Source organism: Podarcis melisellensis (assembly GCF_964234715.1).
Source record: "Podarcis melisellensis genome assembly, chromosome: 1".
Taxonomy (NCBI): Eukaryota; Metazoa; Chordata; class Lepidosauria; order Squamata; family Lacertidae; genus Podarcis; species Podarcis melisellensis.
The window spans coordinates 5279543-5307104 of record NC_138528.1 but is presented as its reverse complement, the minus strand read 5'-3'; the positions used below and the strand labels follow the sequence as shown (position 1 = coordinate 5307104).

The 27562-nt window shown below is 48.1% G+C and overlaps 1 protein-coding gene across 1 annotated transcript; it reads left to right on the top strand.

Moving 5' to 3' along the window:
* Positions 1 to 26325, top strand: GMFB (glia maturation factor beta). Its single transcript, XM_081916124.1, has 7 exons — positions 1 to 205; positions 6200 to 6296; positions 9829 to 9878; positions 11563 to 11612; positions 14255 to 14337; positions 15811 to 15884; positions 22819 to 26325. The coding sequence occupies exons 1-7, from the start codon at positions 203 to 205 to the stop codon at positions 22888 to 22890; spliced, it is 429 nt and encodes a 142-aa protein (XP_081772250.1). The 5' UTR covers positions 1 to 202; the 3' UTR covers positions 22891 to 26325.
* Positions 26326 to 27562: the final 1237 nt, after the last annotated feature.

The window sequence follows — 27562 nt, the reverse complement described above, 5'->3', positions numbered from 1 at the left end:
GGCACTTTCCGCTCGCCGTAGCTCAAGCGACGTCTCCGAACCCTGCCCAGCTGCTCCTCTGATTGGCTCGGGGGCCGGTACGGACATGCGCGCTGAGCGGGTCTGAGGCCGGATTGAAAGGGAGCCGGGGAGGGCACCCGGGGGCTCTTAAAGGGGCCGCGCTGCTGAAGGGACTTGAGGGAAAGGCTGTTGCGGGAGCAAGATGGTGAGTAAGTGGGGATCGCTGGGGCGGCGAGGGGAGGCCCCGGCTGGCTCCTTCGCCGCTTCCACATTCCCGGGAAGCTTTGCGCCCTTAGAGTCCGAGGTGGGGTGGCTAAAAACCCCTCCCATGTCCCTGTTGGGGGTCTCCGTCGGGGGGGGGGGAGCTGGAGGGAGAGGACGACATGGCATTTTGAGCAATAAATGTGATTTTTGGCCCAAAAAAATAGATGTGGCGATGGCCTCCCGCTGCAGGGATGGTTTGGTATTTGTTTAAACCGTGTTCCTGTTCGTATCCTGGGGGGAGGGGTGTTGTTCTTACAGGTTTGTTTTGTTTTTGTTCTCATTATCTTTATTTTCTGTTTTTTTTATACGGCGAACTGCCTTGAGATCTTTGGAGGAAGGGCGGTGTGCAAATTTAATAAATAAAACAAGCACAGAAAGTTAAAACTTAAAACAATACATTTTCCCAGACTTCTGGGAAGGCTAGAAAAGACTCCTGTCCCTCAAACGAAAAAAACAAAACTGTGATGCTTCGTTGCAAAGAAAGGGCCAGATTTTAATGTTTTGATGTTGTATTTTAATCTTGTTTTCAAGTTGTATTCATTCAACTTGTTTTTATTCTTGTTTGTTAGCCCCCCTGAGCCTGGCCTTGAATGGGGAGGGCGGGGTATAAATAAAATTTATTATTATTATTAGTATTTTACCCACTTTGCATTTAGTGGGACTGTGCTTGGAAAAGGCGCTGGCCAGGCTGCCTCCCTGCCCCGCACCCTCTTTTTTTGTCTTATTTTTACTGCCCCACCCTGATCCACTCGCCCTCTGGAAATGGCAGAATAGGGGGTGCATTCCAAAGAATGATCTGGATTTGTTTCTCTTTGCCACGCTTAAATGCCATGCCCAAGTGTGTTTTCCTGTACTCCCTAATCCAGGACGAGTATACTTTATGTCTGTACTCACACCAGGAATGTGGATTAAATTTCCCCTCATCACTCACTGCAAGCATGAATAGAGAGGGTGTGGAGATGAGTGGCCGAAAAATGCTTCACTGGTGATAAATCCACATTCTGTGATGTGGAAAGTGCAGCCCTGTGTGTGCCTACTTGGAAGTAAGCCCTACTGAACTCACTCCCACATAGGTCTGTCCAGGATTGCAGCCTGAGTCCTTGTTCTTGTGATGGGAGGGGTTGATGGTAGGACTCTTCCCCCTTAATACAGTGGTATCTCGGGTTACATATGCTTCAGGTTACAGACGCTTCAGGTTACAGACTTTGCTAACCCAGAAATCTTACCTCGGGTTAAGAATTTTGCTTCAGGATGAGAACAGAAATCGTGCTCCGGCGGCACGACAGCAGCGGGAGGCCCCATTAGCTAAAGCGGTGCTTCAGGTTAAGAACAGTTTCAGGTTAAGAATGGACCTCCGGAACGAATTAAGTACTTAACCCGAGGTACCACTGTACATGTTTATTCCTAAAGTGGAGAATGTAATCTGCATTGTCCCAGAATACTTCAACCCAGTTCCCACTAATGGACTCATAGCTGTCCATTGAGGTGCAGGTCAATTCTGTCTCCAGGGCAGCTGTCTACCAGCTCTATTTAGTACGCAGGATGAGACACTCCCTGCCCGCGATCTGCCTCGCCAGAGTGGTGCATGCTCTGGTTATCTCCCGCTTGGACTACTGCAATGCATTCTACGTGGGGCTACCTTTGAAGGTGACCCAGAAACTACAACTAATCCAGAATGCGGCAGCTAGACTAGTGACTGGGGGCGGCCGCCGAGACCATATAACACCGGTCCTAAAAGAGCTACATTGGCTCCCAGTATGTTTCCAAGCACAATTCAAAGTGTTGGTGTTGACCTTTAAAGCCCTAAATGGCCTCAGTCCTGTATACCTGAAGGAGCATCTCCACCCCCATCGTTCTACCCGGACACTGAGGTCCAGCTACGAGGGGCTTCTGGCGGTTCCCTCACTGCAAGAAGCCAAGTTACAGGGAACCAAACAGAGGGCCTTCTCGGTAGTGGCGCCCGCCTTGTGGAATGCCCTCCCACCAGATGTCAAAGAAATAAACAACTATCGGACTTCTAGACGACATCTGAAGGCAGCTCTGTTTAGGGAAGCTTTTAATATTTGATGAATCATTGTATTTTAATATTGTTCCGGAAGCCACCCAGAGTGGCTGGGGAAGCCCAGCCAGATGGGTGGGGTATAAATAATAAATTATTATTATTATTGTTATTATTATGCATACTTGGAAGCTAGTTCTCTTGCCATCAATGGGTCTCCTTCATTTTAACTTCAATCTGGATCAACACCAATTGTGATTTTTCCCTGTGTGTCATTATGCACTTTAGCCCCCCTGGAAAATAATAACATAAAGAGCTGTGAGAGGATGGAATTTTTACTTGGTATATCTTCCAAGGCACACCCTTGCCTCGTCATTCTAATCTGCTTCCGTTAATGGTAAATTTGGAACCAGGCTGGCTGTTGTGTTTGGCTAATCTGGTGTAAAAGCTGGTAGTGTGTATGCATACATCTTAAGTTCCCTTTTGGCTCCTTCTGTCCATCTAATTGATCTCTTGGAGAAAGCTAAAGTAGAACAGTTGCACTTTTCAAAAATGGGATGCCTTCACTTTGGGAAATCCACCCCACCCACGACTGCCTTCTTTCCCCTCTTCCCCCAAACCCACTCATGGAGCCCAGAAAGGGCTGAATCTGCTATCTGCCTCTAGTCTCTTGGGCAGGTTCACACCAGTATAAACACCCTCTTGTTCCTTTTCTGCCCACCCATCACTTTTTATGTTTTATGTTTAACTCTCTGTTCACCTTCCAACCATCATCACGTCTTTGTTACTGTTCTTATTATGAATTTTGTGTTTTTATTTTGTACAGCGGTACTTCGGGTTAAGTACTTAATTCGTTCCGGAGGTCCGTACTTAACCTGAAACTGTTCTTAACCTGAAGCACCACTTTAGCTAATGGGGCCTCCTGCTGCCGCCGTGCTGCCGGAGCGTGATTTCTGTTCTTATCCTGAAGCAAAGTTCTTAACCTGAAGCACTATTTCTGGCTTAGTGGAGTGTGTAACCTGAAGCGTATGTAACCTGAAGTGTATATAACCTGAGGTACCACTGTATTTTTATGGCGTGAATTGCCCTGAGATCTATGGATGAAGAAGGGCAGTATGCATAATAATAATAATAATAATAATAATAATAATAATAATAATAACCATTCTTTGGAAGCAATCAGTGTCAGCTGGTGGGAGGGGGCTGGTGCTTGTGCAGGGAGGGCAGTTCAGTTAGATGGCCTTGGGTCTTGGTCTTGGCACTTTGGAAGCAAAGGAATCTGGCCCATCCCACTCAGCATTGTCTACACTGACTGGCAGCTGCTCTCCAGGGTTTCAGGCAGGGGTCCCTCCCAGCTACACCTGCATGTGCTGGACCTTTCTGTGTGCAAAGCAGATTCTCTGCCAGCTGAGCCACGGCCACATCCCCTTTGTAAGTTTTTCGCTCGCCCTGCCCAACCTCTCTTAAATTCTTAACTCCTTGCGATGCTCAAAAGGCTAGTTCTCAAGGAAATTGGCTTGTGTGCTGAAAGCCTCTTTCAACAGGCTTCAGTTAGACTTTAGAGGCCTTGAGCTGTTTTGTTTGTGAGAGCTCTTAGCCTTAAGTCTGGCTGTGAGTAAAAAAAAAAGAGAAAAGTAGGGCATGTCTGTCTTGCAAAACCTAATCCAGTTTTACTGTCAAGATTTCTGCCTCCTCCCCACCCCAGGAATTAGGTGCTTTGTGGGTTTGCACAGAAGCTGGAGCTCCTCTACTAGATTCCTCACTCCACTGAATAAAAATTATTTTTAGTTCCAGCAAAAGAAACAATGAGATGGTCCCTGCCCCAAACAGCTTACAGTTGAAACAGCAGTGGCAGAAGTGGAGTCCCTCTGCTCCCCACCCCAAAAAACCCTCTGGCATTTAAACAGGTTTAAACCATTGCACAGAAGTCATTCCAAATCCCCACACAGCAGGGAGATGTAAGCTAGAGACTTGCAAATGCCTTTCCTTCTCTTTTCCTTGGCAACAGGGCTGCAGTAAGCTGTTCTGGTGCTTACGGGTGCCTTGCTGGCTCAGGGCTTCCTATGATGAGCAGATGATTTCTGGGTGGTGCAAGTACCTGGAGGCAGCCTATTCAGGGAACTGGGCTGTGCCTCCGCCTGACACAATCGCTGAGCTGCATTTATTTGTGAGTGTAACCGCCAGGAGTACATTTTCACAAAGCTACTTGTAGGAGCAGAGAAGCTCAGGCTGGAATAACGAAGGACGTCTTTTGCGGCAACGATTTGCCTCTTCTCTCCCGTTTCTGCTCTTTGCGGTCCTTCCACTTGCATCAGCTTGGCCTTTCCATGCTGGAAATGACCATCTGAGATGCATTTCACTGCAGAGAGCAAAGGAGTTTGCAGGATAGGTTTTGTTTTGTCTTATCTGTATAGTGTAAGATGAACATTGAGGCAGTGATGTATATCCAGAAACTCTCTGGTGTGGTCTAAGTCCTGGCGGGGACGACGACTTCATCTTGTCCCTTTATTTGCTTATTTTTATATCCGAACTTTCATCCATGGAGGCATACACGATTCTCCCCTTCTCACTTTGTCCTTTTAGAAACCCTATGAGTTGCAACACCTTTGTTGTTGATGTTGTTGTTTAGTCGTTTAGTCGTGTCCGACTCTTCGTGACCCCCTGGACCAGAGCACGCCAGGCACTCCTGTCTTTCACTCCCTCCCGCAGTTTGGTCAAACTCATGCTGGTAGCTTCAAGAACACTGTCCCACCATCTCGTCCTCTGTCGTCCCCTTCTCCTTGTGCCCTCCATCTTTCCCAACATCAGGGTCTTTTCCAGGGAGTCTTCTCTTCTCATGAAGTGGCCAAAGTATTGGAGTCTCAGCTTCACGATCTGTCCTTCCAGTGAGCACTCAGGGCTGATTTCCTTAAGAATGGAGAGGTTTGATCTTCTTGCAGTCCATGGGACTCTCAAGAGTCTCTTCCAGCACCATAATTCAAAAGCATCAATTGTTCAGTGATCAGCCTTCTTTATGGTCCAGCTCTCGCTTCCATACATCACTACTGAGAAAACCATAGCTTTAACTATATGGACCATTGTTGGCAAGGTGATGTCTCTCCTATCTCATCCAGCATCAGTGGCCAACCAGATCACTTCTATTTCTGGACTTTCCCAGTGGCATGAGCAGAAAAGTCCTTTTCCTCAAGTTCTCCGCTTGCAGCAGGAATAGGGAGGCGTGCCTGGACTCCCGACTCCCGCCAGCTAGCATGACCAGTGGTTAAGGGAAAAGAAAACAAACCCGCGCCTGTGGATCGCCGCTTCTGCGCATGCACGTGACGTCATTTTGCGCGTCTGCGCATGCACGAGCTGCGAAACCCGGAAGTAATCCGTTCCGTTACTTCCGGGTCGCCGCGGGACGCAACCTGAAAACGCGCAACCTGAAGCAAACGTAACATGAGGTATGACTGTACTGAGCGGACAGACCAATGTTTGGACTTTGTGCAAGGCTGTTTCTTCTGTTCCCACTGCAGGATCACAGAGCTATGTCCCCACAAAGCATTTCAGAATACAGTGGTACCTTGGGTTAAGAACTTAATTCGTTCTGGAGGTCGGTTCTTAACCTGAAACTGTTCTTAACCTGAAGCACCACTTTAGCTAATGGGGCCTCCTGCTGCCACCATGCCACCGCCGTGTTATTTCTGTTCTCATCCTGAAGCAAAGTTCTTAACCCGAGGTACAATTTCTGGGTTAGCGGAGTCTGTAACCTGAAGCGTCTGTAACCCGAGGTGCCACCGTAGTTACTTGTTTCCTCTTATTAGTTTCTGGGGCTTTGCGCTTGCTCCAGACCTTCCAACAGCTGTGGATCAAAGAGCTGCGGCTGACTTAAATCTCTTAATAAGAATGTCTTATTCATCTCCCTCCTCGTCTCTCCTTCCCTCCCCCCCCCCCCCGCAGAGTGAATCCCTCGTGGTTTGTGACGTGGCCGAAGACCTTGTGGAGAAGCTGAGAAAATTCCGTTTCCGCAAAGAGACGAACAATGCTGCGATTATCAGTAAGACGTCTGCCCACCAGGGTTTCAAGGCCTTGTGCTGGGTTGGGGCGGAGAAGGATCTGCTGAGTAAGAGCAGAGGGCATTGCGGACTCTGCATTTGGCCCAAGGCTCCTTGCACTTTGCTTTCTGAGAGCAGAGTTGAAAGAACTTTTTCATTTGGGTGTCAGCAAAAAAAGAACAACCCCCCCCCCCTGTCCTAGGCAATTTGGAGAGCTGGTTGAGTGGCAACCTTTGTGTCTGCCACAGGTTACCAGCTCTCCTTGTGGATTTGTGAGTCTGCTGAGTGGCCGGAGGCAAGATGCAGGCACTCAGTCCCAACTTTGTATAGCGGGAGAAATGTTGTTGGAAGGTAGTGATCAGTGTTAGAAACTCAAATATGTAAGCTAGGCTGCAAATGGCTCCTTAAACCAAGGTTACGATTGCCAAAGTGGAATGCCAAGATGCCATTTTGGGGCCAGGCGGCTCGAAATTGGGCCCTGAAATTCATTCTGGTTTTACAGATAAAATACAAAATTCTATAGGACATGGTATTAGTGTGTGAAAAGAGCCAAGATTCAAGGATCCCCAGCCAGGTGCTTTCAGGTGGTGGAGAGATCAGGCGCTATATTGGCGCCCGGTCATCTTCACTTGGTCGCAAGTGGCCGATAGCCAGGTGCAAAATGTGCCCGGCGCCTGCCTAATTTCGAATGCTGGCAGTGAGAAGAAGAAGAGAGTTTGGATTTGATATCCCGCCTTTCACTCCCTTTAAGGAGTCTCAAAGCGGCTAACATTCTCCTTTCCCTTCCTCCCCCACAACAAACACTCTGTGGGGTGAGTGGGGCTGAGAGACTTCAGAGAAGTGTGACTGGCCCAGGGTCACCCAGCAGCTACATGTGGAGGAGCGGAGACGCGAATCCGGTTCACCAGATTACGAGTCTACCGCTCTTAACCACTACACCACACTGTACTGAGGTGGGAAGGGGAAGGCACAAGCCAGTAGTGGGCGGAGCAATTGCCTTTGTTCAGTCGGCCAGATTCCAGCCGTTCAAAGATAAGGGGGCTCTCTCACATTTGGTCTGCACACAAACACACATTGTGTCTACAGTGGTACCTCTGGATGCGAACGGGATCCGTTCCGGAGCCCCGTTCGCATCCTGAACAGAACGTAAGACGCGGCTGCGCATGCACGTGACGTCATTTTGAGCATCTGCGCATGTGTGAACGGCAAAACCCGGAAATAACCCGTTCCATTACTGCCGGGTCGCCACGGCACACAACCTGGAAATGCTCAACCTGAAGCATATTTAACCCGAGGTATGACTGTATATAAGCCTCATTCCATGCAAGCAAAAGGTATTCTTGGCTGGAGGACACAAGCCAGCCAAATAGGTTTGGGGACAGGGGGAGGGGCTTGAGGAGAGGGGGTGTGGCTTAGAGGGAGGCCTGAGGGTTGCCTCTGGCCCTGGGGTTCCCCACTTCTGCTGTAGCAACGCAGTAGGGTATTCAACGGCCAACAGAGTCTTGGAGGCAGTTTCTCCAAGTTGTCCCAAATTATGTCAACACCGTAATTAAGCTTCGGGTCTGTCTGTCCAGAGCTGACCTTGTTGGCTTCAGTGGCTCCTCCGTGGAGCCTCTTTTATCATCCTGAGGATCCCTTTACAAAGAAGAAATCGAAAGAGATTACTGCCCTCATGGTTACAAAGATAAGTGGATTTATCACGGCTTATGTTCTTTTCCAAATGTTTCTTCTTTCTCCTGATTCTCCTTCCCTGCCCTGGTGGAGCAAACGTCTCTTAACCACAAGAAACTGCCATCGTGGCATTTGCTATGGGTGGTTTGGTGACGTCGGGCAGTATTTATGTGTGTGTGCATGTCGATGAACTATTTATATCCCACCATAATAAAACACAAGTTACAAGCTAGCTAGCGAAAAAGAAAAGGGGGGGGGGGAATTGCTCAATAGCCACCAGGCAAAAACACATCTAAAAGCACCGTTTTCATCTGGTTCCAAACAGCAAGAATATCTTCCTGAAAAAAAGCAAGTTCTGTAACTTGGGGTACTGTGTCTGAGAAGGCCCAGTCCCTGCAGAAGTGTCCCCCATCTTAAATTTATGCACCTGGTTCTTCCTGCCTAAGTGCAGAACCTTACGTTTGTCCCTACTGAAATTCATTTTGTAACCTTGGGTCCAGTTCTCCAATCTGTTAAGGTCATATTGAATCATAGCTGTCAACTTTTCCCTTTTCTTGTGAGGAATTCTATTCGGAATAAGGGAATTTCCCTTTAAAAAAAGGAAACGTTGACAGCTATGTATTGAATCCTGATTCTATCTTCTGCGGCATTAGCTCCCCCTCCCAGTTTGGTGTCATTTGCAAATTTTATGAGCATCCCCTGTTTTCCTTCATCCAAGTCATTTATAAAGACGTTGAACCACAATGGGCCCAGGACAGAACCCTGTGGCACTCCACTTGCCACCTTTTTTCCAGGATGGTGAGAAACCTTCCCTTGTGGTAAAACAACAGAGCAAAGTCTTAATAAAAGCTTTTATTTTTTATTTTTTTTAAAGCATGTTGTTAATAGCAACCCATGTTGCTAATAGCACACAGTGAGTGCAGGTGGGTCGCCAGTGTTACCTGGTAATCACCCTCTGCCATAAAGACACTCCTTTTCTGATGCTCAACAGCAGGGGTGGGAAACATCGGACCCGGGGGCCACATTCAGCCCTCTTCTAGACCTCTCTCTCTGGCCCTTGGAACTCTTCCCTGGGCCTCATCCCTCGTCAGCCTTGCTTTGCACCCTCCCTAAGTGTTTTTGCCTGGCTAGGATTTGCCCTTGAACTTTGACAATTTCCCTTGCTTGTCTGCATGGAGGACAGAGAAGGGTTTCCAAATGGGTGTGGAAAATAGCCTCTTGTACAAAGGAAAACATACGCACCTGTCGCTCCTCCTCCTTTTGCCTCTGGCCCTGCCAACATCTAGCATTCAGCCCTTGGAACAGTGTCCAGAATCCTCTTGGTGGGTCAGCTGAGAGATGCTCCGAACACTGGCCTGTTAATTGTGCTACTGTTAATTGAATGAATGTATTATTTCAGTCACAGACCAGTTCCAGCTCACATACAAAATCAGGGAAGTCACGAAACACAACAGGGATGCATTTAAATTTGCAGTTCGGTATAACAGGGACAGTACAGATATAGCAGCAATTAAAATATATAAATTAGATCTTACTCACTAAAATATAACCTGAAGTCGTCATTTAAAACCTTAATCGTGATGGTATCACAGCTTGTTCCCTAAGTTTTATGGCAATCGCACAGAATTTGGCCACCTTTAACGTGATCGCTGGATCTTTGTCCTCTACTAGAGATTTTAAACATCGGAGTTCGGACCCATTTGGAGATTTTTACTGTTAATTGGCTACAGCCAGAGAGTAAGGCCGGGCGAGCAGTTTGTAAAAAAAGAAAGCAGTAGAACCATTGACATCAGTGGTCCCAGCTGAGTCGTGTTCATTAATTTCAGTGGGTTCATTTCAATTTCTTTCTCCCTTTTATTATAGTGAAGATCGACAAGGATAAGCAACTGGTGGTTCTGGATGAAGAACATGAGGTTTGTGGATGGTCTATTTATATGGTATGGATTTCGTTTCTTTGCCTCCAGCTACAAACTGCTTCAAAGCTGGGGCTGCAAAGATTTTCTTATTGCTGGATTCCGAAAGTGAACCGCTGCGCCATTTGGAAAGTCGTTTCTTTGTCTGTTTTCCACGCCACGCCACCTCTGCCCTTTGCAGCGCTGGTTCTTGCAGGATGCTCTGAAACCACGCCTGGGTGGTCTTGGCAGAAGTAGCAACGTCGCGCTTGGCATGTGTGTTCAGAACAAACCCCACTGAGTTTAGTGGGCTTTATTTCCTAGCTTTTGCCAACCTGGTGCTGTCCAGATGTTTTGGACTACAACTCCCATCAGCCACAGTATGAGTCGTCCCTGCTGGGTGGAGCTGATGGGAGTTGTAGTCCGAAATATCTGAACAGCACCAGGGATGATTTATTAGATTTATATACTGTTGTAAATAAAAATATGCCCTTTTCCCTTATGGGGTATCCAAGAGCCCATATAGAGACCTTACATAGGTTCCCTATTGGTAGGAGAAAATAACAGAGGCCAACCAGAGAATATTGAGAAGCAAAGCAGCTAGTAAGCTTGATCTTTATTGATCTGTTGCAACAGGGTGCTCCCCTCACCCGCAGGAGAGGAGGAGCACCCCCCAAAATGCTGTGCAAGGGCTTATAAAGACTTTTGAAATGCATTCATCACAGAAGGGGTGTAACCTAAGACCACCCCTCAGATAAGGCAGTCTAAAACAGAACATTTGCATGTTGTTTTCTCCTGTCGCTTTGTTTATTTTCTGTCTGGCAGGTTACTTGATTGGATTTCTTGGGGAGCCTGGCCAGTCTTTTGTAATGATAAGGCTCACACCCTTATTCAAACACAGACATACCCTTAAGACAGGATTTGTGAAGGAAGAGACAATGGGGAGGCTTTTCTATTTTGACCATGCAGAGAAACATTTGCTCAGTTTAGGAATCAAAATGGTTCCAGGTTGGCTTTCCTGTGCTGATCTATGTACGTGTGGTTATGAACGTTGCCATATATCTAAAACCATAAAATTCCTATCACAATACCAGCCTTCATCATAAGATATCAGGGTGGTTCACAGAATTAAATGGGCAAAGGCTCTTTAAGGGAACATGCTTTTATTATTATTATTATTATTATTATTATTATTATTAATATATTTATACCCTGCCCATCTGGCTGGGCTTCCCCAGCCACTCTGGGTCGGCTTCCAACCAAATTTTAAAATACAGTAATATATCAAACATTAAAAGCTTCCCTAGATGTCTTCTAAAAGTTTGGTAGTTGTTGTTCTCTTTGACATCTGGTGGGAGGGCGTTCCACAGGGTGGGTGCCACTACCGAGAAGGCCCTCTGCCTGGTTCCCTGTAACTTGGCTTCTCGCAGGGAGGGAACCGCCAGAAGGCCCTCGGAGCTGGACCTCAGTGTCCGGGTAGAATGATGAGGGTGGAGACACTCCTTCAGGTGTACAGGACCAAGGCCGTTTAGGGCTTTAAAGGTCAGCACCAACACTTTGAATTGTGCTGGGAAACGTACTGGGAGCTAGTGTAGTTTAGTTAACTTAGTTACTGTTATGTATACCATTTTATACAGCTGTTGGATATATCTGTGGATTCCTGTGTGCACAACCCTGTCTCTTGTTCTATTTTTAATTGTACCAGGGCATTTCTCCAGATGAGCTAAAAGACGAGCTGCCAGAGAGGCAACCTCGATATCCTTTTTTTGGCGGCGGCAATATTTTGCTTTAGAAGAACCCATTTCCGGTCTGCATATTGGTGCTTGCAAAAGCCTCAAGGTAGCACACCCGGCTCTGTTTGGCACGTGGGTTTGGCCACGAAACAGGTATACAAATCAATGGCGATTGATTTGATTCCAGGTTCAATCCCCACATGGGGACAGCCCCTGCCTGAAACCTTGGAGAGTGGTCTGCAGCATGTCTGTAAAAGTGCAATTAAAAACCCTACAGCGTCTAGCATGGCGCATTAGGTAAAGGTAACCCTTTACCCTGGATGGTTAAGTCCAGTCAAAGGTGTCTATGGGGTTGTGATGCTCATATCACTTTCAGGCCGAGGGAACCAGCATTTATCCACAGACAGCTTTCCAGGTCATGTGGCCAGCAGGACTAAATCGCTTCTGGCACAACGGGACACAATGCGCTTCTGGTGCAACGGGACACAATGACAGAAACCAGAGTGCACGGAAACACCATTTACCTTCCCGCCACAGCGGTACCTATTTATCTACTTGCACTAGTGTGCTTTCGGACTGCTAGGCTGGCAGGAGCTGGGACAGAGCAATGGGGCTCACCCCATCGTGGGGATTCGAACTACCAACCTTCTGATCGGCAAGCCCAAGAGGCTCAGTGGTTTAGACCACAGCGCCCCCCGTGTCCCTATGGTGTATTACAATTGCTACACTAGGCAGAAAAGCAGTTAAGTGGTCTGCCAAGAACCTCGGCCATTTTCAAGTGGTCCATGGTGTGAGTAGTTTGGGTGCCACTGGCGTAGACAGTTTTAAGATAGGTGGGCCAATGGTCTGGCTTGGTTCTTGCCCACTAGGGGTGAGAGGCTGTCTTTAGAGGGCCCATTATAAGCTAGGTAAGACCTGGGGCCTCAATGGACAAGCAGGATTCGGATGGAAATTGTTGGTGACAAAGGCCAATGGTCAGGATTAGGGGCGCTGTGGGTTAAACCACAGAGCCTAGGACTTGCCGATCAGAAGGTCGGCAGTTCGAATCCCCATGACGGGGTGAGCTCCCATTGCTCTGTCCCTGCTCCTGCCAAACTAGCAGTTCAAAAGCATGCCAGTGCAAGTAGATAAATAGGTACCGCTCCAGCGGGAAGGTAAACGGCGTTTCCGTGCGCTGCTCTGGTTCACCAGAAGCGGCTTAGTCATGCTGGCCACATGACCTGGAAGCTGTACGCCGGCTCCCTCGGCCAATAAAGTGAGATAAGCGCCGCAACCCCAGAGTCAGTCATGACTGGACCTAATGGTCAGGGGTCCCTTTACCTTTACCTAATGCGGTTTTAAACAACCGCAGCCTCACCCCAAGAATCTTGGGAAGTGTAGTTTGTTAAGCATGCTGAGCATTGTTAAGGGGACCCCTCACAGGGCTACAGTTCCCAGAGTGGCTTAACAATGCATCTCTCTTCCAAGGGAGCTCTGGGAATTGTAGCTCTATGGAGGGTAATAGGAGGCCTCCTAACAGATCTCAGCACCTTTAAACTTAACAAATCTTAAATTTGCAGAGGAAAATATTCTCTTGACTTATATACCTAATACATGAAACCTAATAAAGGGAAAATATGAATGGACTGTCCATGCCCTTACCAAGGCAAAAAGATAGGTATTGATGAACTGGAAAGATTTAAATGCAGCTCTCTTCAATGAGTGGATAGAATATATGTACAAACCTGCAACACATGAACAAGCTGTGTACAAATGTGGACTCGCCATGGACAAATTTAACGATATTTGGAATTTGGGTGGCACTGTGGGTTAAACCATAGAGCCTAGGACTTGCCAATCAGAAGGTCCGCGGTTCGAATCCTTGCAACGGGTGAGCTCCCGTTGCTCAGTCCCTGCTCCTGCCAACCTAGCAGTTCGAAAGCACACCAGTGCAGGTAGATAAATAGGTACCGCTCCAGTGGGAAGGTAAACGGCGTTTCCGTGCGCTGCTCTGGTTCGCCAGAAGCGGCTTAGTCCTGCTGGCCACATGACCCAGAAGCTGTACACCGGCTCCCTCGGCCAATAAATCGAGATGAGCGGCGCAACCCCAGAGTCGGCCACGACTGGACCTAATGATCAGGGGTCCCTTTACCTTTATTAGGTTAAGTTTTAGGTTAACTACCGTAACAATCATGTAATGTTTATAGTTTTTTGTTTTTTACACGGGTGTTATTTTGTTTTATTTTCACATTTTCGTTTAACTGGTGCACTTAAAAATTTGTACTTCTTATTTTTTCGTAAAGAATATAACAAGCAAAACTGCATTTCCCAGTGTTCCTTTGGGAGAAGATGTGACTGTTTTAAAGTGGGATGATTCTGCTTTAAATGCATAGTGCGAATGAGACCTCAGGGTGGAAAGCCGGGGGGGGGGCAGGCGGGGAGGCGCTGCTCAGACCAAACAAGGGTCCCTAGGAAGTGCTTTCAACTGTCTGATACTATCATGGCCGCCTTTAGCCAATTTTAGCATTTCATTGATCCGAACATATCAGCCCCAGGTATAAACTGCCCCCCTCACCTGTAAACTCTGCTTAAAAACTCAGCTACACTGAGCACATTGAAACGGGCAGGTTTCAAGATCCTATTACCCAGCCCACTTTCTCCCATTTTCCTTAACTCTGAGAAAACGTTCATCGTCTACAGCTACAAGTACCAGCATGACGACGGGAGAGTCTCTTACCCGCTCTGCTTCATCTTCTCCAGCCCAGTCGGTAAGTCAAGCTCCGGCTGGATGATGGGGGCAGTTTCTCCCATACAAATTCCTGCTCTGCATGACCTTTTGAGGGCCCTTCCAGCTCTCTACAGTTCTGCGAAGCTGCCTGCTGGCCTTCAAGATGGAAACGGCTGATTGCCATAAGGAACAGCAAGTTTCGCTGGGAGCCATGTTTTGATCAGACGGGACACAAACATGTCTTAGGATAGCTCTAAGAACACCACATGGGGGCGAGGTGGTGTTGGTGAAGCTTGTGAATTGCCCTTTTCAGGACCCCCAGGCTCTCAATTTTAAGTGTTTACACTCGCCTTCGTTGTTCCGGCGCCCTCCGGAAATTGTTGTTGGACTACAACTCCCATCGTGCACTGGCAGGGGCTGATGGGAGTTGTAGTCCAACACCCTCTGGAGGGTGCCAGGCCAACAAAGCCTGGCTTAGATTTTGGAGCCCATGAGGTGCAACGCTTAAGAGTGTCATGCTAGCACCTGGTTCAAATCCCCACTGGGTCACGAAGCTCATTGGGTGTGCCCTTAGGCCAGTCATTGGCTTCTCTTAGCCCAGCCTGAAGGAATGGGTTTCTGTGTAGTCAGTTTGAAACCCCCCTTTTCTTCTTTCTCCAAGGGAGCATTTCTAAAATGCATTAACTTGAGCTGTTGAGCAAATGCATAACAAGAACACAGCTGTATAAACAAAGCTCTCTCCTTTATCAGTCACGGCAAAGGATGACCTTGGCTGTTCCAGTGGAGAAGGGATGCCATGTCTGGGTCTTATCTTACCATACTCTGACACACAGACCTAGTCTGGGAACAGTGCCAGAGTGTGTTCTTGGAGTTGGTGACCTCTTGCTCCAAGATAAGAGCATAGGAACAGGAATACCCTTTTATGGTCAGGAGTACAGGAAGGAAAACCCTTTCATGGTTAAGAGTACCGGAGCAGGAACATCTGTGATGTCAACCTGCGTGTACAAGCTGATGTGACTGGATTCCTGGGGAAGGGGGAGAGGGTGCCTGGAGGACATATATACTGCATGAAATCTCTCATTTCTTTGGACTTGCTGTGAACTGACCGCGCAAGTGCCTCACAGTGTCGTCGTGGGGCTTAAATTGGGGGGCGGAAATGGCGTACACCACCTCGAGCTCCTTAGAGGAAATGGTGGGATATAAATGCAATCAATTAATGAATGGAAAGGGGCAACTTGTAAGGGACGAGACTCTGGTGGAGCAGCTTTTGCCAACCAAGTGCCCTCCAGAACTACAATTCCCATCAGCCCAATGGGAGTTGCGGTCCAGAGCATCTGACGGGTGACAGGTTTAGCAGAGCAAGGAGCTGGTAGCGAGTGGGGATTGAAAAGCAGGCAGGCAGTAAAATGGCTGGCCTATTCCATCTGTACCCCTGCCCCGTTCCTCCTGAACAGACTGCCTTAATGCTGGTCTTGCTTTGCTCCTGATCCCGATTCCCTCCCGATAATTGCAGGGTGCAAGCCTGAGCAACAGATGATGTACGCCGGCAGCAAAAATAAGCTCGTACAGACGGCGGAACTTACAAAGGTAAGAGTGGAAGGCGCCCAGAATTTGCTGGGTACGAACTTCTGGCATTGTGGGAAAGGGTTGTGGCTTAATGGGAGGGGGAGCGGAGGCTGCTGACTGACTCCAGCTGCAAAAGCTGAGGCTGCTGAAGACCATCTTGGCTGCGAGTCCTGGAAGATCTGCTTCCTGCTTGCAGGCCTTTTCCCACCTGGCCTGGAGGGCAGGATCTTGACTGAGTCCAGCTGCAAAAGCTGAGGTTGCTGAGCAGAATCTTGAGCTGGGGTGTTGTTTTGGATTCTTTCTTGGGTGCGGGTGCTGTTGTTGTTTTGTATCATTTTCAATCGTGTTGTGATATATATACACAAATTGCTCCTTTTGGTTGCATACAAATGATTGATTTATTGTTCACGGCTACTTTTGTTACGTTGCAGTGACATGTCCCCCCCCCCCCCCATGTTGTAAGCTACCTTGAGCATGGCTTGAACTGTGGAAAGGTGGCGTACAAATGAAATTATGTATGTATGTGTTGACGAGCATCTGCCTTTCGTGCAGAGGGGTCCTTGGTTCAATTCCCGACTCTGGAGAGCTGCTGCCGGTTGGTGTAGCCAGCACTGAGATTGATGGACCAATGGCCTGATTCGTCGTAAGGCAGGCTTCCTATGCTAACTTGATGCTTTCCCCATTGCCTAAACTCTTCTGTCAGTTTTAAATACCGTATTTTCCGCTGTATAGGATGGACCCGACCATAGGACGCACCTTGTTTTAGAGGGTGAGAACAAGAAAAATTCTCCCCCTCTCTGCGCAGCGCCCCTTCAGCAGGAGAAACGGAGGCCCTTCCATTTCTCCTGCCACTTCGCTGAAGGGGCATTGCGCAGAGAGGGGGAGATTTTTTTTGTTTGTTCTCCCCCTCTAAAACAAGGTGCGTTCAAGGTGCGTTCATTCGCCTTCAGTGAAGGCAACCCGAAGCCTCTGGAGCGCGGCAGGAGTTCCCACTGCACTCTGAAGGCTTTGGGTTCTTTCGACCTGCTCTTTGGGGCTGGCGGTGGGGGAAGCCCGGCTTTCCCCCACCGTCAGCCCCAAAGAGCAGGTCGGGGAGCAGCGGAAAGGCTGCGCATAGCCTTCCCGCTGCTCCCCGAGCTTGTGGGGCTGGCGGGGGAAGCCCGGGTCCTCCCCCCCCAGCCCCAGGGACCACACACTTGCTCCATAAGACACACAGACATTACCCCTTAGATTTTAAGAGGAAAAAAGTGTGTTTAATGGAGCAAAAAATACGGTGCTTCCAATATCAGGGCGTGTGTGTGTGTTAATAATAATAATAATAATATCTTTATTGTCATTGCCCCCTCTCGGGGACAACGAAATTACTTGGCTGCTCCATCCACCCAGGTAGGGCACTCCACACAAAATCAAAACAACTATAAAAACACTAATTAAATCAATACAGTATAATGCCGCAAGGAAGATTAGATGACTTTCAAAGTCCAGGCTTCCCATTCAGGGCTGAGATCGCTCTGGAGAAGAAGCTGTTCTTAAGACGGCTCGTTCTTGTCTTCATCGTCTTGTATCTCCGTCCCGACGGCAGGAGCTCGAAGAGACAGTGACCAGGATGCGATGGATCTTTTACTATGTCCAGTGCCTTCCTATGGCACCTTGTGGCATAAATCTGCTCTAAGGTGGAGAGTGGGCAGCCAACAATGCACTCTGCTGCCTTAACAACTCTGCACAACCCCATCCTGTCCTGGGTAGTACAGCTTCCGTACCACACACATAAGCCATAAGTGAGCACGCTCTCAATGGCACAGTGATAGAAGGCAAGCAGCAGTTTCTGCGGAAGATGGTTTTTCCTTAGAATTCTCAAAAAGTACAGTCTCTGCTGCGCCTTCTTCACAAGCCCCCTTGTGAAGTGTGTAATGTGGTGCCCATAAAATTCTGTGCTAAGGGGAAAACTCAACTTTGTAGCCTGTGCGCAGTATACAGATCTGCCCCTATAAATTAGACAAAATTACTCTACTCTGCTAGTTGTGCAGAGAGGCAGAGAACTGGCACTGAGTCACTGTCTCTTTTTGTGCAAGAGATCCTCTGGCATGTGGAAGGAGAGGCATCCTGTGGCTAGCGTCAGACTTCACTGGGCTTCCATTTCCTTTTTTTAAAGGTTATTGGAGTTTATAAAGAAAAATACAAAGATTATTGTCAAGTAGCTCCTTTTTTTTTTGTCCAAACTAAACCATGGATCCCCCGGCAAAAAAGAGATGGAGAAGAGGGGTGGGGGAACTAGAGAGAAAGAAAGAGAGAAGGAGGGAGGGAGGAATAGAAAATGAATTAAAAGACACAGTGGAAGGAGAAGAAAGAGAGAAAAAAGTTAAGAAGTTGGGTTTCCATTTCCAGTTTCATAAGGGCTGGTCACTGAGCTAACATGCGCATGAATGCACAGGTGTGTCGGGATGCTGTGTGCTTTGTGGTTTGAGGGATGGGGACACCCAGGCATGCACACGGGCAGCCCTGCCCGATGGCATCCTTTCACCTCTGGATAACCCTTGTAAGTTTCAGATGGGTTGGGAAGGCGGGCAAGAGAGGGGCACCCGCTCTCGCCTGCCTTCACGCCTATTCAGGGCAGACAGGGACCAGTGCAAGCTGTCTGGCTCACAGTTTTGCAGAGCAAATCTGGTGTGGAGAACTGGATTTATAGCTGTGTGCTCCAGCTTCCAAGGGAGACAAGAATTAGATCAGCCTTCTCTAACCTGGTGCCATCCACATGGTTTGGACCACAGCTCCCCTCTGCTCCAGGCATCTAGGGCAGGGCGAACTAGACTTCCAGCTTATTATACCCTTCAGCTTCCTACTGTGCCCTTAATCCTCTGAGCTGGCCTGTCTCAGGCAGGGTTGTGTTCTCCTGCCTGGTCCTTCCATCGCTCCCCTGAGGAGACTCTTCCTTCCACCCCACCATGTTTTCCATAATCATCCTACTGTGGTTTTGAGTGCAGTAACTAATCTGTACTGTGTGATGGAGCTTCGCTCCCCCCCCATCTTTCCGTTTTACATTAATGCATGAATCAATAGCGGTCTGAGCTGACATCTCTGTCTGCATTCAGAGGAAGCATTAAATAACACCGCAGTCACTAATGCACCCCTCTTCTGCTCCCCTGTTCTTCAGGCAATTCCTAGGGCAGGGCAGCAGCTGCAGCTCTTCTTTTTCTCCCCCTCTGAGAGATCCTGCATAGAATCATAGAATTGGAAGAGACCACCAGGACCATCGAGTCCAACCCCCTGCCAAGCAGGAAACACCATCAGAGCACTCCTGACATATGGTTGTCAAGCCTCTGCTTAAAGACCTCCAAAGAAGGAGACTCCACCACACTCCTTGGCAGCAAATTCCACTGTCAAACAGCTCTTACTGTCAGGAAGTTCTTCCTAATGTTTAGGTGGAATCTTCTTTCTTGTAGTTTGGATCCATTGCTCCGTGTCCGCCTCTCTGGAGCAGCAGAAAACAACCTTTCTCCCTCCTCTATGTGACATCCTTTTATATATTTGAACATGGCTATCATATCACCCCTTAACCTCCTCTTCTCCAGGCTAAACATGCCCAGCTCCCTTAGCCGTTCCTCATAAGGCATCGTTTCCAGGCCTTTGACCATTTTGGTTGCCCTCCTCTGGACACGTTCCAGTTTGTCAGTGTCCTTCTTGAACTGTGGTGCCCAGAACTGGACACAGTACTCCAGGTGCAGATCAGGGGTGGGTGACTCTCAGGCCAGCGGGCCAGTCTTGACCCACCCACAGGGTCCAAGTTGGCCTGGGAGGCTTATTCTTTCAAACCACACGGCCCAACAGCAGACGTCTCTGGATTAAGTATCAGGGATGTGCTCAGTGTTTGTCATTGGCCTCCCTCTGTCTCGAGAGACAATGGAGTGTGCCTCCGAGGGTGAAAGTCGAACCTCTGTGTTAGCAGCACCGAAGTGACGTCCCTGGGACACAAGCCTGGGCAGGGTGTAAGGAGGTCCTGGGCTGACCAGATAAAGAGGAGAAGAAGAGTTTGGATTTGATATCCCGCTTTATCACTACCTTAAGGAGTTTGGGGAAGATAGACTAAAGGATTCCGCCCAAGGCCTGATACCGCCAAAGTTGTGACGTTTTGCTGCGGGAAAAGCAAACCTGCCAACACGGGAATTCCTTTCTGGCCCTTCAACAGCGACCTTGACGTAGCAGCGTCAGCGTACCTGTGGAGAAAAGGTTAACCTGCAAAAGAAGTCTTAACTGAGGGTGGGTAGGGTGGGAGAAGCTCTGGAGCCAACTGACGGTTCCCAGGTAAGATCCTCCCCCAGTTGTGTGGGCAGGGTGGTCCCTCCCCCTACCTGGCCTGATCACCTTGGCAACGCCTCCCCAGGCAGGGTTGGATAACTGGCTGAGGTAGGCGGAGACCTCCAGGTATCCCACCTGGGGAAGGCGAAGCCAAACCTGTGCTAATGGTGCTGCATAGGGTCCAGGGGGCTGCGCGCGACCACGCAAAGGGTGCCCCCATTTAATGTGGGGAGCGGTCACTACATAAACAAGACACAAAGAAGAAGAAGAAGAAGAAGAAGTAGTAGTAGTAGTAGTAGTAGTAGTTTGGATTTGATATCCCGCTTTATCACTACCCGAAGGAGTCTCAAAGCGGCTAACAATCTCCTTTCCCTTCCTCCCCCCCAACAAACACTCTGTGAGGTGAGTGGGGCTGAGAGACTTCAAAGAAGTGTGACTGGCCCAAGGTCACCCAGCAGCTGCAGGTGGAGGAGAGGAGACGCGAACCCCGTTCCCCAGATTGCAAGACTACTGCTCTTAACCACTACACCACACTGGCTCTCACTGATGGGGTCCAAAGGAAAGCAGCACAAGACATTTGGCACCAGCTTGGCTGCAGGAGTTGCCAGGAGGAGGCACTCTACTCTAGATTTACTCCTGAGCCTTTTTATTCTCCTGAAGGGAAGCCAGTGTTTTCTTTCTCTTATATTGGCTGCTTTCCCAGGTTAATGAACCCCACCTGCCCCTCACTTCCCTCTGCAGCATGTGCAGGAATTGCCTTCTTGACTGTTGGACCAACTCTTGGTCTCGTCCGCTCAATCCTGTCTTCGCATGCAGGTGAAGTCCCAAGTCACCGAGGGTTTGAGACCCATCGGCTTCCCTCACCCGGTTTAGCAGGCCAATCAAATCTGTTCCTGGGGTGTGTTGTCACATGCTGACAGCTTACCAAAGCGTTCTGCCTGTGCAAAGGTTTCACTGTTGTTTAGTCGTTTAGTCGTGTCCGACTCTTCGTGACCCCATGGACCAGAGCACGCCAGGCACTCCTGTCTTCCACTGCCTCCCGCAGCTTGGTCAAACTCATACTGGTAGCTTCGAGAACACTGTCCCACCGTCTCGTCCTCTGTCGTCCCCTTCTCCTTGTGCCCTCCATCTTTCCCAACATCAGGGTCTTTTCCAGGGACTCTTCTCTTCTCATGAGGTGGCCAAAGTACTGGAGCCTCAGCTTCATGATCTGTCTTTCCAGTGAGCACTCAGGGCTGATTTCCTTAAGAATGGATAGGTTGGATCTTCTTGCAGTCCATGGGACTCTCCAGAGTCTCCTCCAGCACCACAATTCAAAAGCATCCATTCTTTGGCAATCAGCCTTCTTTATGGTCCAGCTCTCACTTCCATACATCACTACTGGGAAAACCATAGCTTTAACTATACGGACCTTTGTTGGCAAGGTGGTGTCTCTGCTTTTTAAGATGCTGTCTAGGTTTGCCATCGCCTTTCTCCCAAGGAGCAGGCGTCTTTTAATTTCGTGACTGCTGTCACCATCTGCAGTGATCATGGAACCCAAGAGAGTAAAATCTCTCATTGCCTCACATGGAGGCAGTTTCAATGTTAGGAAAACATAATTTAAGACACAGATAAAAGTTCCTGGAAGCTTTAAAGAGGGTTCCAGATTTTTTTCTTTAGTGTGTAGGAGTGCCACTCTAGGTGTCAGCTGGAGGTGCAAATAAAGGGAGGAAGTTGCAGGCTGTAATTTCCGCATGAGGAAAGCGCGCACACACACACACACGTCAGCACACACGCTGACAACAAGGTTGGAAGTAAGACAATGTGTGCTGCTGATACTGTGAGTTTTGCTGTGTCGGGATTGTTAATTACTGGACTGAGATTATACCGTGCTGGAGAGAGAAAGAGGGTATGTACCGCATTTTTCGCTCTATAAGACACACTTTTTCCCTTCTAAAAAGTAAGGGAAAATGTGTGTGCATCTTATGGAGCGAATGCAGGCTGCGCGGCTAAAGAAGCCAGAACAGGGAGAGAGAGCGCTGCGCAGCGCTCCGTCTTGCTGTTCTAGCTTCGGGGTTAGCTGCGCAAAGCCTCCAGAAGGCAGCAGGATGAAGGCACTCCGCTGCCCTCCGGAGGCTTCACGGGCTGTCCCAGAAGCCCCCGCAGGGCACGGGGATGAAGGCTCCCTGTGCCCTGCGGAGGCTTCGCGCAAAGCTATCCCAGCGGCTATCCCAGAAGCCAGAACAGCAAGAGGCTATCCCAGAAGCCAGATCCCTCTTCCTGTTCTGGCTTCTGGGTTTCAGAATTCCCCCCCCCCCTTATTTCCTCCCCCCTAAACTAGGTGCGCCCTATCAACTGGTGCGTCCTATAGAGCGAAAAATACGGTAAATAGCCTGTATATGATAGTAACAGAAATGCCTGTGCAACCAGTCAAGCAATAAAGAAGCTCTTGACTGTGAATTTGAGTATGACTCCTGTCCTTGTCCTCTGCCTCCGGGGAAAACTCTGCTACAAACAGTAAGAAGTGGTTTTAGCGAGGTGCCACCAAACAAGCTGAAAAGCGCAGCAGAATTGTGTGGGCGGTAACCTCTAATATTCTCTTACGTTATATTGGCCAAGACCATAGTTGCTAACACAATACTTTTTCTTTTTCTCCCCCCCCCCCCTCTTTTTATACTTAAAGGTATTTGAAATCAGGAACACAGAAGACCTCACTGAGGAGTGGCTTCATGAGAAGCTTGGCTTCTTCCATTGAAAGACTCTTTAAGCATTCCAGCCTGGTGTGAACTGGAACCAGACACGGCGACTCCTCCGACTCCTCCTTTTTAGACCCACAAAGGATGCACTGTATTTATAGTCGTTTCCTGCAGTGTGTGTATGTATGTACATATATATTTTTGTGCGTGCAAAGTTTATACAAGTGTGGGGAGATGCGGCAGTTCCTGCGTAACCAAACTTTGCCCAAGGGGTCGTTTTCCCTTCCCTCTCTTTATTAACGGTTTTAAAAGGGAACAGCTCTCCTGCAGGGGCAATTCCACCTCCCCTCCCTCTTGTGACTAATATTTCTATATGGCTTAATCTGGAACTCGTAACTGTGACAGGTAATGTGGCACAGTCTCCCTCCCAGGAATGCTTCTTGCGCAAGCCCCGCTTAAGATGAATGGGACCCTCTGTATCGCTCTTGCTTGTGTCCGTGGGATCTCTTTGCAGGATCTTCCCAGTCAAATGCGTAGCCTTTTCTTCCCCCTTCGCCCGAGCTGCAGAGGCATCCTTGTTGGACAGAAACTGGACACTTAATGGCTTGTATGTGAAAACAGCATTTTTCTTAAGTGACTTGAATCTTCTAGACATAAAAGGGTTTAGAACCAATCTCAAATGCAATTTTTCTGAAGTATTAATCACACCCTCGCTTCTTCAGTTTTTCAGAATGGACCGCTTCCTTTCCTCTTTAAAATTTCAACGATATTCTTAGTTGATCTTGCGTCAACGTAATTCCATTTCGGGTCAAAGGTTTGAGCCGTCTATTTTTCTTCTCTCTGTGTGTAGTAGATAGTCCCTCTTTTTTTCTTTTACTAGTCCAAATGGAAGTAGATTTCTTAAAAATAATAATCAAAAAATCCGTAAGGGCTCAGTAACACTCTAGTGAACATCCATTCCTTAAGTCTTTATACGCAGTTTTTATTAACTGTTCTCTTGTCTTTTTTATACAAGCACTTCTCTGTGTGCCTTTTCTTTTTTTACATTTCTTTATCTCTCCATTGATTGTAAGAGAATCTTATGCTGCCAGTTTTTAAACACTAGACTTGATACACACCGGCCGACTCTGCCTAAAAGAAGAGGCCACGCGGTGTCTGATCAATTTCATCTGCCGGGGCAGATTCTGTGGCTGCTATTGCCACGATTTAAAGCGGGGTGCTTTGCCTGGTGAAAACCCAAAAAGATCCACGAAAACAAACCCTGCTCCTTAGTATTTGAATGTCCAGCACATCTCTGCTCTGGGCTCCGTGACCCACGGACAGGACTGTGTAATACATGCTGCGATTCTGCAGGTAGCACACATTCAGAATTCCGCTTGCAGAATTCCTGACCTGTTCCTCTTTCAAGCTAGTCACACTCCCACCTTGGTGCTCTCCAAATGTTTCAGCCTATTGCTCCCCTTAAGCCTAAAACCGGCTAGCTCGGCGGTCAGGGGTGATTGGAGTGGCAGTCCCAATAGCACTTGGAGGGCACCATGTTGGGGAAGGAATGCCCCTTGCAGCTGCAAAGGCGAGCGTGTCGGAAGCATGTGGGGCAGTGCTGGCTTGCCTCTTTGAGAACAGTGAGGGAGAAGCCGAGGGTATTGGTCCCCTGCACATTTCCTTCCTTTCCTCCTAGGGTTGAGTCAATTGTGCGCAGGTCACAGCAGCCCACCTTTGTCGGCGCACAACTTGAATTGCCTGGGTGCAGGACTCGGCGCTTGAACTTTTAATCGCCCTGCCTGCGGGAGGGGTTGGCAACAGAGAACACTGGCCTGGCTTGCCGGGGCGTTTTCCCTGTCTGTGCTGTACGGCCTTGACCTGCTCTTCTTAAGGTCTGGGATGAGCAACCATTCTCAGGCCACTGACGGGAGGTATATCAGCTCCCTTCCAGCTGATCCAGCTCTATACCTGGGGGCAGGTGTTGCTGAACGCAAATCAGCGCTTGCTTTAAGGCTGTCCCCGCTACCCTGTCTGCGCTTGGGGACTAGCTTAAAGCGCTTCCCTTTGCAGCAAGCAATGGGTTGGTAGGAGGGAAAGAATCTACATTGTACAGGTTCCTTTAAGCTTTTTTGCTCTTGCTCGCTTGAAGGAGAAGGCCCTGCCCATCAGCTGACATCACCAGCTATGTCATCGGATGGGTAAATTGGGGACTGTTTGGGGAAAATGAGCTCATCAGCCAGAGTCACCCTGCTGGCTGGAGGTTCTCCACCCCTTGACTACAATTCCCATCATCCCCTCCCCGTTGGCCACATTGGCTGGGGGCCAACACCTTCAGGGCCACAGGTTTGCCATCTCTGTTCCACTCGGTGCAACTCCCCTGCAAGCACTTCGCACCATTTCTGGAGCAGCGTTCTCCTGCATGGCAGAGGGCATCAATAGATCTCTCTTGGTGACACAAAAATGTGAAATCTCTCGTTGACTTCTGGGAGCAAACTGGCTTTTCACCTTTGGTTTGAGACGGCAGGAAACTCTTTTGCCTAGCGTTGCTAAAAACTAGGCAGGGCCACGAGTAGATGGATCTGGGTCGGGGGTTGCCAGGCAGCAATCTCCTCTGTTTCCAGGGGTAGCAGGAAACTCAATAGTCTTGGATTTAGCCCACGGGCCATAAAACTGCTTACCCCTGCTTTGGAGAATGGAGGAGCTGCCCTTCTCTTGCACCTTCCTGGAACCTTGCCCAGCTTGGCAAGATAATCAGGCAGTTAAGTTGCTGTTGGGTTTGAGCCCCTTCTGGGCTGCCTAATCCTGCAAGTTTTTGAGCTTGTGCAGCAGCTGATGTTTCATCTGAGCTGTCAAAACACTTGAGAGCAGTTGACACTGGTGATAAAAACGAAGCCTGGTATTTTCCTTTCTCTTTAACGTTTAGGAGACCTTATTGTCCTTTTCGTAAATGGCATTATTCTAAAGTGTTGTGCTGAGCATCTTTCTTTCCTCCTTCTTTTTTTACTTTTAGACTAAATGACAATCGTCTAACTTGGTTCAATTTGGAATATTCATTCCAGCCTTGGATTTTTAGTTTTTGCATACCTATTATCAACCGTGTTAAGAAAGACCAACACACAAACACACAATTGGGGCAGGGCAGGGAAAACAGTCGACATTCCCATAAGAAAACTATAATTTTTCTAACGGAGTAAATAAATTAACCTTTCTATTGACAGCGTGCCCTTTTTAATACGGTAGTAGTTTAGGATTCCTCTTTGCTAGAGATTAACCGAGTCTGCAAAAATTACACTTTTTAATAGTATTTCGATTTATAAACTTGGAAAAGATTTATTGAGGAAGCATTGCCTAAAGCTGCCCTGAGTTCCCCTGGTGGAAGAGCATGGTATAAATGCAAATAAATAATAAAGAGAAGTTTCCATGGGAAAAAACCAAAATGTGTCATGGAAGTTCTCATTCTCAAATTGAAAAGCAGGCTGTAAATACCTGAAATAAATCTTGTATGCTCTGAAGGAGTGATACGCTGGTTTTCTTTATTTGATGATGTGAAGCGAACACAAAGGATGGATAAGCTTGTATTTGCAGAATGCAAAAGTCCTCTGCAAAATTATTGGTGGGTCAGTGGGGCCCTGGTGTGGGTTGAGGGAATTTGCAAGAGGTGTCCCCAGCAGACCAAGGTTGGGGGCTTCACACAAGCACATTTAGTACCAGAAACTTGGAGCTAAACTGGCCATTTCCAAGTGGATTCTGCTTTTTGGCCTTGTGAAGCAGTTGGCCTCTGATCGTCTTGGGTCTCCACAATCCATGTCCTAACTGCTCATTTATCTTAAAAAGCAGAGACATCACCTTGCCAACAAAGGTCCATATAGTTAAATCTATGGTTTTGCCAGTAGTGATGTATGGAAGTGAGAGCTGGACCATCAAGAAGGCTGATCGCCGAAGAATTGATGCTTTTGAATAATGGTGCTGGACTCCTGAGAGTCCCATGGACTGCAAGAAGATCCAACCTATCCATTCTGAAGGAAATCAGCCCTGAGTGCTCACTGGAAGGACAGATCCTGAAGCTGAGGCTCCAAGACTTTGGCCACCTCAGGAGAAGAGAAGACTCCCTGGAAAAGACCCTGATGATGGGAAAGATGGAGGGCACATGGAGAAGGGGACGACAGAGGATGAGATGGTTGGACAGTGTTCTCAAAGCTACCAGCATGAGTTTGACCAAACTGTGGGAGGCGGTGGAAGACAGGAGTGCCTGGCGTGCTCTGGTCCAGGGGGTCACGAAGAGTCGGACACGACTAAATGACTAAACAACAACAAACTGCTCATTTTAATCTACCATCTCTGTTCTCTGATAACCTTCGTCAAATTCCTTCCACACACACCCCTTTGGTTTTTTGCTAGGTAGCAAGAAGTACCATATTTTTCCGTGTATAAGACTATATATTTTTTAGTTTAAAATTGGGGGTTATCTTACACACGGATAGTGCATATGGGGGATTTCTTTATTTGGAGCCCCCCAAAATAGGGGTTGTGTTATACATGGGGGAGTGTTATACATAGAAAATATGGTACATTTTGTTACTGGTACCAAATCTTGGGTTTAGTTTGCAGTGACTTTTTCATGGGGCAACAACCCCAGTTCTTCCTTAAACCTTGGGCTGTTTTCTGTAATTCAAAGCTGAAGAGCGTCTGTAAAAAGAAATGAAAATATAACCTTCCAATGGCCTGAGAAATTTTGGCAAGAGGTGTGTG

What these genes read in the sequence shown, in the direction of transcription:
- GMFB (XM_081916124.1), top strand. An exon ending in GAACAATGCTGCGATTATCA is followed by an intron (nt 6,297 to 9,828) that starts GTAAGACGTCTG and finishes CTTTTATTATAG; the next exon opens with TGAAGATCGACAAGGATAAG. An exon ending in CTGCCAGAGAGGCAACCTCG is followed by an intron (nt 11,613 to 14,254) that starts ATATCCTTTTTT and finishes CTCTGAGAAAAC; the next exon opens with GTTCATCGTCTACAGCTACA.